Source organism: Amphiura filiformis, chromosome 7 (genome assembly GCF_039555335.1).
Source record: "Amphiura filiformis chromosome 7, Afil_fr2py, whole genome shotgun sequence".
Classification (NCBI taxonomy): Eukaryota; Metazoa; Echinodermata; class Ophiuroidea; order Amphilepidida; family Amphiuridae; genus Amphiura; species Amphiura filiformis.
Window position 1 is genome coordinate 61,393,861 of NC_092634.1, and position 10,689 is coordinate 61,404,549.

Consider the following 10,689-nt stretch of genomic DNA (forward strand, 5'->3'; position numbering starts at 1 on the left):
CTTGCGTGTATTGGGAAAATGGTCATTCGAGTCATGTCAGACCAAATTTGTGATGTCAAGAATAGAACAAAAGGGATCGCTAAAGAGCAGCGATAGACTCAAGAACGAGTCAGAAATTAGACCCTACATTAGTAGAAAAGGTGTATTTGATCGTTATCTCATACATAAAGTTGTAGCTTCGATAAAGAATACGAAGTTCACAAAAGTTTATTGTGCATGTACGTACATTATGTATTGCACTGCTATGCACACGTACACACAGTGTGTGGAATATTGTATAAATCTGTGCTTGTCTCAGCGCTGAGAAAAGTCCAGCGCACATGTTTACAAACCACGTTGGGCGCTAGACTTGATCAAGACTTGCGTTCATGCTGATAGTGGACCTAGATAGGCTAGGTCTAACTTGCATGGTTTTGGACTTAGATAAGTCTTTGTTATGACTGGAAAGTCAGTCCTTGCTCTCAACGAGTAAAAGTTGTAAATTTGTTTCTGAATTTAATTCAGGGACCATCTCAGATTTAGTGAGATAGTAAACAAGCCAGTTTATTGTAAAATAGACTCAATATGGCTGCAAAATATCCAGGTGATATTGAACAGATTGAAAATGCTAGTATTGCTAAAAGCAAAGTTAGCAGAAGATCAAAGAGTAGTATTAGCAGTGCTATTGCCAAGGCTGCTCAGCGTAAAGCAGAGTTAATGAGTAAACAAACAATAGTTCAAAAAAGACAAGCAATTGAGAAAAAAGAGCTTGAATTGCAACAGCAAAAGGAGTCTTTAGAGATAGATGCAGAATTGGAATTAGAAAATACCAAATTAGAAATTTATGAAAATCTCAGTACATCTGAAGGTAGTCAGGAAGGTTCGCCTCTACCATCTACTATAGACAGCCGAAAAAGCGTACAAAGTTGGCTTGATAATCAAAATGATAGTCCTGGAAAGGTTGAAATTCAGGAACCAGTTGTGCAAAAATCTGATGTCAGAATGCAAAGGCCAACATCAGATGTACATGTAGAACAGGTCTATGGCAGCTGGACAAGACATATCTCCTGAACCACAGAGAGAAACTGTACATGTTGAATTGGCTTCTAATATAAAGCAGTGTGATGATAGGAATATAATACCTCATCATCAGGAGTCAGCACAGAAAGTACAGGTGAACTTGGAAGTACCAGTGCTACCAAATAGACTTCCTGCTTCGTTGAAACCTAGAAATATGGACCCAGTAGTCAGGCCGAAAGTTAGACCGCCAAAGTTGGAAGACCACAGATCTGAACGTGATGTGAACCGGCCACGGCTTGATTACAATAGTTATCCAGAGGATCCACCTAGGTTTCATTATCATTGAGGTATAGGACTTTTTATTTTTTTAGAGGAGAGCAGATAGGGCAACTACTTGATTATATTTCTACATGTTCATACTACATACTCTGAAAATTTTAGAAAATTCAAGCACGAGTCCGTTTTTTTAAATCACATTTTTGTTCCTAAAATGGGGTTATAAGCGCCCTCAACGGGCACTCTCTCCATAGGGCTACATGTAAAGACCAGTTATAGACAAATGGCCCTAAAATAAAAGCGGACTCGTGCAAATTTCCTCAAATTTTGCATATGATGTAGATTTAACATCTGGAATGTAATGCAAGTGATGCCGTTGCTGCTCTCCTAAATTCATTTTTAAAATGTCCGCCCCAGACCAAGGTGAGGAATATACATTCCGACCAAGACATGTGCATGATGATGCACCTCCTATGAAGCCATATAGATACATGCAGGGACCAGCACCTGCAGACCAGTATGATCAGTTTATGCCATATTACATGGACTATAGACCACAGCAACAGCCTGTTGGCCCCCCACATTTTCCAACAGTTGGTGTACCCACACAGCCTGTTGGCCCCCCACATGTTCCAACAGTTAGTGTACCCACACAGCCTGTTGGCCCCCCACATGTTCCAACGGCTAGTGTACCAACAGAGCCTCAACAGCAAAGACAGGCAGATCATTCTGCAGATCAAGCGGAACAGCTTAGTGAACTGACTAGATTGCTGATAAAACAGCAGTTCTGAGCTTTATTGCCAGAGGCGAAGATCCAGACTTTCGATGGAGATCCGTTAAAGTATACATCATTTATGAGAGCCTTCGCATTTGGTGTCGAGGACAAGACAGATGATGAGAAAGAAAGACTGGAGTTCTTATGTCAGCATACAGATGGAGATGCCAAGAAATATGTGGAGAGCTATCTTCATTATGAGGATCCAAAGGAAGGCTTTGAGAAAGCTAAAGAAACTTTAGCCAAGAAGTTTGGAAGTGGCCATAAAATTGCACAAGCAATGCTGAAGAAGGCCAAATCCTGGCAAGAAGTTAAAGATGAAGATAAAAGCTTAAATGCCTTTTCACTATTTCTTACCGAGTGTAAGAACATGATGCAGACAGTGGATGCGTTAAGTGAGTTAGATCATTCTAACACCCTGAAGATTCTTGTTGCTTGAAACTGCCATACCGACACAGGAATCTATGGAGAAATAAAGTATACGCTATTGAAGAAGAACAAGGAAATACAGTAAAGTTCAGCGATCTTGTTCAGTTTGTCGACAGACAGGCGAGAATAATTACTTGAATCCAGTGTTTGGTAGAATAGGGAACTCAGAATCCTTCAGTAGCAACAAGAAGAAAGCCTTCACTACAACTGCTCAAGAGGTCACAGAGAAGAAAGCTTCAAACAAGTCATGCACCTACTGTGGAGATGGCACCAAGCACAAGATCATGGAATGCAGAAAATTCTCCAAGTTGCAACCTAAGGAGAAATCAGCCTTCTGTTTTGACAAAAATTGTGCTTTGGTTGTTTGGAAGCAGGACATCCTAAGAAGCAGTGTAAGGATCTGTTGAAGTGCAGTAAATGTCAGAAAACACATCCAACTGCGATGCATAGAGACAAACGAGAGCAAGAATCTCAATCACCTAAACAAAATAAGTCACAAGAAGAGGTAACTGCTAGTGGCAGTAATGTAGTGACTGGTTGCACCAAGACTCTAGCTTCAGCAGCTACAAGTAGTGATACCTCACCATTAATGACCATAATACCAGTATTGGTGAAGCATGAACTTAGCGATAGTTTCATAGCCACATATGCTTTCTTGGACAACGGTTGTGATGCGGTAATCGCCTCTTCGCTACTACAACAGCGAATGAACCTGAGGACTCAAAAAAGAAAACTGCTAATAGGAACTTTGACCTCGAAGAAAACCGTGAACTCAAAGGTGGTGTTGGATAAATTGCTAGTGGGTAATTTAAATCAGAAGAATTTCATCCCGTTACCACAGGTGTATATCGAAGACAAGATTCCAGTCTCCGCAAAGGACGCACCGACTCAAGAAGATCTGAGAAGATGGGCACACCTTTGCGATATACAGTTGCCAGTAATACCAAGCGAGTACCCATGTATTCCAGAGGTAACAATGATGATTGGAAGCAACACTCCGGCAGCCACCATGCCGCTGGAATTGGCCACAGGAGCAATTGGTGAGCCATACGCTGTACTAACACCCCTGGGATGGGCAGTGTACGGTATTCCAGGGAGGTTTAACGAGCAAGTTCAAACCTACTTCTGCAGTGTAATAGAAGATAGCCTGGAAAATTTGGAGACCCAGTTCCAGTCGTATGTGAACCATGAGTTCAACGAAAGAATGAGTGATGGTCGGTTGGCGATGTCAGCAGAAGACCAACGTTTCCTGAATATGGTGGCTGGTAGTGTAAAAACTGTTGATGGGCATTATGAGATTGGACTGCCGTTTAGAGATGGAAACCCACAGATGCCAGACAACAGAGCAGTGGTAGAGAGTAGAACACACTTCCTTAAGAGGAAATTCATAAAGAATGAACAATTCAAAACAGAGTACACAAAGGCCATGGAACAAACTATAGCCAAGGGCTACGCAGAACCAGTGCCAGATGATGAGATCAACCAGACAGATGGTTCCACCTGGTACATACCCCATCATGGAGTGTACAATGCTGAGAAACAGAAACTGAGGGTAGTCTTTGACTGCGCCATTACATGCCAAGGCAGGTGTCTGAACAAGGAGCTCCTACAGGGGCGGATTTAACCAATACCCTGGTCGGCGTGCTGTTGAGATTTCGTCAGGCACAAGTTGCCTTGGTAGCAGACATTGAGGCGATGTTCTGTCAGGTTAAGGTACCTGTACATGACCGCAACTACCTGCGCTTTCTTTGGTGGCCAGGAGGCAACGTGGAACTACCACTTAGAGAGTATCGGATGGTGGTACATTTGTTTGGAGCCACGTCGTCACCCGCCTGTGCCAGCTTTGCCTTAAAGCAGACAGCCAAGGACAACAGAAATCAGTTTGATGAGCTAGTAACAGATACAGTATGTCACAACTTTTATGTAGATGACTTACTGACATCAGTACCCACAGAAGAAAAAGCTGTGAAGTTGAGCCAAGACCTTAGGACAATCTGCAGTAAGGGTGGATTTCACCTTACTAAGTGGGCTAGCAACCATCAGAATGTCATGGGCGCTATCCCAGAAGAAGAAAGGTCGCCCACCACAAAGAACTTAGACCTTGAAAGCCAGAAGATGAGCCACAAAACTTTGGGCATGTGGTGGCATGTGGAGTCCGACCAGTTTGGTTTCAAGATTGAGCAGAAGTCCAACCCTATGACAAGACGCGGCATGATGTCGACACTTTGCTCACTCTACGACCCTCTTGGATTTGCAAGTCCAGTGATTCTGCCAGCCAAACAGATGCTGCAAGAGTTGTGTCGGTTGAAATATGGTTGGGACGATGAGGTGCCTGATGAAATGAAGAGAAAGTGGCGCAAGTGGTGGACAAGCATTCCAGAGTTAGAACACTTCAAGATCCAAAGATGTTGGAAGCCAGATGGATTTGAGAATGCTGAAGTCCAAGTACATCACTTTGCAGATGCAAGTGACCGTGGATACTGGAACAGCTTCTTACCTGAGACTTTTGAATGAAGCTGGTGACGTGAGAATGCAACCTCATCCTTAGTAAGGCTCGTGTGGCACCAATAAAGCAGGTGTCCATTCCCCGCATGGAGTTATCTGCGGCAACATTGGCTGTGAAAGTGGACAATATGATTAAAAGAGAGTTGGACATTCAAGCTACCACCATTTTCTGGTCAGATAGCCAGACGGTACTTAAATATATCAAGAACGAGACAGCCCGATTTCCAGTCTTTGTGGCTAATAGGATTGCTGTAATCAGAGACGGGTCCAGCCCAAAGCAGTGGAGGTACGTGCCCAGTGCATGCAATCCCGCTGACCATGCATCCAGAGGCCTGTCAGTCAAGCAGCTGGTAGAAAGACCAGACTGGATAAAGGGGCCGGCGTTCTTGTCAGAACCAGAAGAAGAGTGGCCGGGTGCAGAACCGGCAGTATCAGAAGAATCTCCGAAGTCCACAGGCGTGGAAGTCCACGCTGTCACAGCTGAAGACCAGAGCGATACAGATAATGCTCTAGACCAGCTGATAGAGCACTACTCCAGCTGGACAAGGCTCAGAAGAGCAGCCGCCTGGTGGCTGAGACTTAAGAAGATTCTTAGAACCAAACAGAGACAGAGTCACAACTTCACAGACGCACTTACTGTGCAGGAGTTGGAAGAGGCAGAGTGTGCAATCATAAAACATGCACAGAAATCTCTGCTACTTGACTCAAAGATTACCAATTTAGACCCACAGGTGATGGATGGGATGGTAAGAGTAGGCGGTAGACTGAAAAACGCCAAGATACCGCAGAATGCGAAGCATCAACTCATCATTCCGAAAGATCACCACATAGCGACTCTCATAGTCCGTCATATTCATGGAGAGATTCATCACCAGGGTAGTAACCACGTTCGCGCCGAATTACGACAGAAATACTGGATTGTGAAGGCTCGAGCTAAGGTGAAGTCAGTCTTAGGGAAGTGCATAATCTGCAGAAAACACCGAATGCCAGTTAGCAAACAGAAGATGGCTGATCTTCCCGCCTACCGAGTAAAGAGTGATGATCCAGCCTTTACAGTCACTGGATTAGATTACTTCGGACCCTTCCATATAAAGCAGGGCAGAGTAACAAGGAAGAGATACGGTATGCTGTTCACGTGCATGAATAGCAGAGCAGTCCACATTGAAGTCGCTCACACCCTGGACACTAGTTCCTGTATTGATGGGATTAGGCGATTTATAGCAAGGCGTGGACCAGTCAAAGTAATTCACTCTGACAACGGAACCAACTTGGTCGGTGCGGACAATGAGTTACAGCGCGCTCTGCAAGAACTAGACCAAGACCAAATACAGAACTTCTCAACATCCCACACATTTGAATGGCGATACAATCCACCAGCAGCCTCCCACCACGGTGGAGTATGGGAAAGACAAATTGCAGTACTGTAAGGAAGTTAATGTGTGCCATCCTCAATGAACAACACCTGAAGACATGCAGGTCGGATGAGCAACTTCATACTTTCATGTGTGAGATAGAATCGACGTTGAACAGCAGGCCACTCACTAGAGTGTCAGATGATCCGGATGACTTGGATGTCATCGCGCCCCGGGACCTCTTGTTGCTGAGACCGAGGGCGGACATGCCACCAGGGTGCTTTGTCGAGAAGGACATCTACGCTCGTGACGTTGGCGTCAGATCCAATACTTGGCCGATCTGTTTTGGCAAAGGTGGCTGAAGGAATATTTACCTGAACTTCAGCGCAGACAGCGTTGGCTGCAGCCACAGAGGAATCTGAAGACAGGAGACGTTGTTCTCATAGTAGATGAGTCAGCTCCTAGGAATTCCTGGTTGATGGGAAAGATCGTCACAACTCTGCCAGACAAGAATGGTCGAGTGCGACAGGTTGATGTGCGAACCACGTCATCCACCCTACGGAGGCCCATCAGCAAGTTGTGCCTGTTGTTGGAGGCAGAAGAATAAGCTGTCTGTTTCCATGGTTTCTGGAGACTTGAAGTCCAGAGCCTATGTCTTTTATGTTTGTTAGATTGACTTTGTCTTGATGTATCCGGTAGGGAATGTCTCAGGTGTCTTGTTGTTAAAAATCAAAATTATGGCTTATTGATAACAGTAGACTTCACTAGGTGACACTTGCGCAGTGCGTAGGTCTTCGTATACAAAAGACATCTGCGCAGGCAATACAAATTTATTCATTAGGAGACACTTGCGCGAGTGCGTGGAGTGCACGCGATGCAGCACTCAGCGCGAGATGCTTGAACACGGTAACACAAATCTAATGGGTTTGTCGGAGTAAGATTATTAAGGATTTGGTGAAGAGCCTTTATGGAACGTTTTGAATTTGTCTATTTTCCAATGGTGCACAACCTTGTCTGTGTGTTCTGGCCAGGACATGGACAATTGTTGTGCAATTTGCTTGTGGAATGTTTTGAAAGGCATTGGATTGATAAGAGAGGATATGTTTTGTAATGGAAATTGATTCTCAAGGTTTGATTCTTTGATGGAAGTCATCCGTGAACATTTGATTGCCTAACATGGAAATAGAGCATTCCTTGTATTTGTACTTGTACTTGTAATTGGCAACCATGTTGTTTTCGAGTTGCCATGTCGTTGTTCGGTTTGAATCAAGAAAAGAAGAACAAAATCATACTGACACGAAACACCCATAAACACCAACAAAAAAACAAATATTATTGTATGAAAGAAAGATTGAATAAAAAAGGAAATCAAAAAATATAAAAAATATTTTTGAGTATAGTAATAGCGTCGGTAATCGTTTGTGCCACCTATGGCTGTATGGAGCCATTTGCTTGAACTACCGACCATAATTTGAGGATCAGCAACGTTTGTACCACTCATGTTGGAGCATGAGCTTCGGAATTGCTGATCAATGGATCCAGCGAGTTTGTAATTCATCAAGTTCATCATGGACCGTCGGATTCCAGGGAACCCCGCAGTAAGGAGCAGTGTTGGAGCAGTGAGCCAGCAGCGCATGATCTTCTTCCAATGTTTCATCTGGAGTGCCGAACCGATGTGGATTATGTTATTTGGACAATGGACATTTGTGATTAGGACACGAACACTATTGATTAGGATTCAAGATAACTCATGGAACCAGTGATTCTTAGTGAAATTTGCTAAATTGTTTGATACCACAGTCAAAGAACTATAAAGCATCATTTGAACAATATTATGACTGTGAAATGTGACTATAAGCGCTGCTACAGTGTGAACTCTTACATTATACTTAGTTATATTAGTGGAGAAATCATTATAGACAGTATATAATCTCCAGAAAGCATGTTCAGTAAAGTTGGAGATAAAAGATTATTGTTAAATTTTGGCAATGTTTTGGCCCAAATTTAGTTTGCCATTTTTGGATCAAAATTTATTGTTTGTTAATTAAAAGGAAGTGCTTAGTAATTGCATGTTTGACACATGGCAATTAAGGGGCCGGTATGTAGCCACCACCTTCTGACTTGGAAATTTACCTGACTGGCGCCCTCTATTTTGGGTTACCAGCTAGAGATGCACTAAATCATAAGATAAAAGTCACACAATTGTTTGACCATCTCGGAGTAGATTTACCTTTTCTACCGTAAAGATTACGTAAAGATTACGTATTATTGCATAAGTGGATGGATATTATGTTGTGCCAGGAAATAAATCACTTGTAGTCTGAGATCCAACAGGAACGGATAAGTACTATTGTGTTTCCTAGCTGTTATATTATATGCAAATCTTATGTGTATTGGGAAAATGGTCATTCGAGTCATGTCAGACCAAATTTGTGATGTCAAGAATAGAACAAAAGGGATCGCTAAAGAGCAGCGATAGACTCAAGAACGAGTCAGAAATTAGACCCTACACTAATAGTTGAATATGAATAATGAATGAACCAGCTTTGATTTGAGATATGATTTGCATGTATAGCACAGAATTTGGCAATGATAAAATTTAAAATTCAAAAGATATCATGTTTCCACAACATTTCTCATAGAGATTGCACATACTCCTCTACCGCTTATCCTCTACCGCTTATCCTCCAGGTTTATCCTCGTTAACATTTTAATATTTTTCACTAATTAAACAAATGATAATTTCAAATTGTGAAACATATTTGAAAAGTAGAATAATCAAGCTGTATAATGAGCCCAAACTTTATGCAATTGGACAAAGAATAGCTCTGTACCAACAAGTTAAATCTGGAAGAGGAGAGAAAAATGTAACGCCTCCCACTATTTTGGGGTCCCACCATATAACACATGACCATATGCAAATTTTCCTGGTCGCTGCGCTCGCAGCATGTACATATAGACGATTTAAGATTTGCAAATTGGGATCCCAAAAATTTGGCATGTGCAAGGGGCAATGATTTTTTGGCGGGCCGACAGGGGGGAAAGTGATTTTTGGGGGGCCGAGAGGGGGGGGGGCAAGCGATTTTTGGCGACCCATTTGGAGACTCCCCGCACTCATAATTATTGCACAGCCCTTATTTGACTAAATAATAAATATTGAAAGTAATTCTTGGATCATTTTTTGAGACATTTTGCAACAGATTTGGAAATTATTTGAGTTTGAAATTGAAAGTTTCGATGGGTGACAGACCTTGGAATCAACTCTCATTACTAGCCTAAAGAAGTCATGCCTCATCAGGATGAAGCAGAAAAGATGGAATACTTCATGATCAGAGCACTTGCAAATGGCTACCTGTTTCTGCCCAGCTCAATTTCACTAAATATTGAAATTTTCATACAGTGCATAGTACATGAAGCCTACATTTTTACACAGTGCACACTGGTTCACACACGTACACATACACCATTGCATGTCATGAGAAAAATGACTTTGGTACCGGTACCATTGCAACTTTCTGTGCACACAACTGACATGCTTTAGTTTAATGACTGTGATTTCAAATGAAACATACCAAATAATCCTGGTTTGCAAACGTAACAGTATCATCCGTTGCTCCATAATGATTCATGGTATCCAAAGCCATAAACCCGTTGTTTTCTTTCGTACCACCTTTCCCAGGTCGCTCCATCATGTACGGCCTTGGTTGACCGGTTCAACACCTTCACTCTGTACAGTAGTTTACAGCGTATGGAAAACAAGTGGTATCGCCCCTATACCAGAAAATGAAACTTCATCACTACCGCATGTTGGAGTTTTATCATCATTTTACATGTCTTCTGTTTCTTAAATTTATCTGACGTGTATAATCCGAAGTTAATGACCGTTTGGAACTTCAAACTGATCGCAGTTTATTGATGTTTTTGAGATAAATCGATGATCATCCCCAGACATCAACATACAGAATCGTCAGTGGTGGCGTTGCGTTGTCGATGATCGCACAGGTGCATGGAAAACACGTAAAATTATCGTGTAAACTTTGCTTATCACACCTTTCACTTTTCCACCCAAAACAAACCTGTTGCCAGATTAGCGTACAATGCAAGTTTGTTGAACTTTGTTCAGGGCGGGTATGGAGCATAGAAGCCAGAAGCATAGACCATTTAAAACATTTTTAAATTTTAAACATTTAAAAAATGTTTTAAATGGTCTATGATAGAAGTAAGTCTAGTAAGAATCTCATGATTGGAGGAAGTTTCATCTTCTCTGGATATAAGGGGTGGTGCAAACCGTGCAATAATTTATGTGTACCCCAGGGTGATGAATTATGGGAGGGGAGATTTTTGGCAAGCAAA

The 10,689-nt window shown here is 42.4% G+C and overlaps 1 protein-coding gene across 1 annotated transcript in view; it reads right to left on the bottom strand.

Annotated features, from left to right (window-relative positions):
* Positions 1 to 10,329, bottom strand: part of LOC140157434 (anoctamin-7-like) — a 77,324-nt gene extending 66,995 nt beyond the window's left edge. The window contains 1 exon segment of the mRNA XM_072180633.1: positions 9,909 to 10,329. Coding sequence (XP_072036734.1) covers positions 9,909 to 10,028 — 120 coding nt within the window. The 5' untranslated portion in view covers positions 10,029 to 10,329.
* Positions 10,330 to 10,689: the final 360 nt, after the last annotated feature.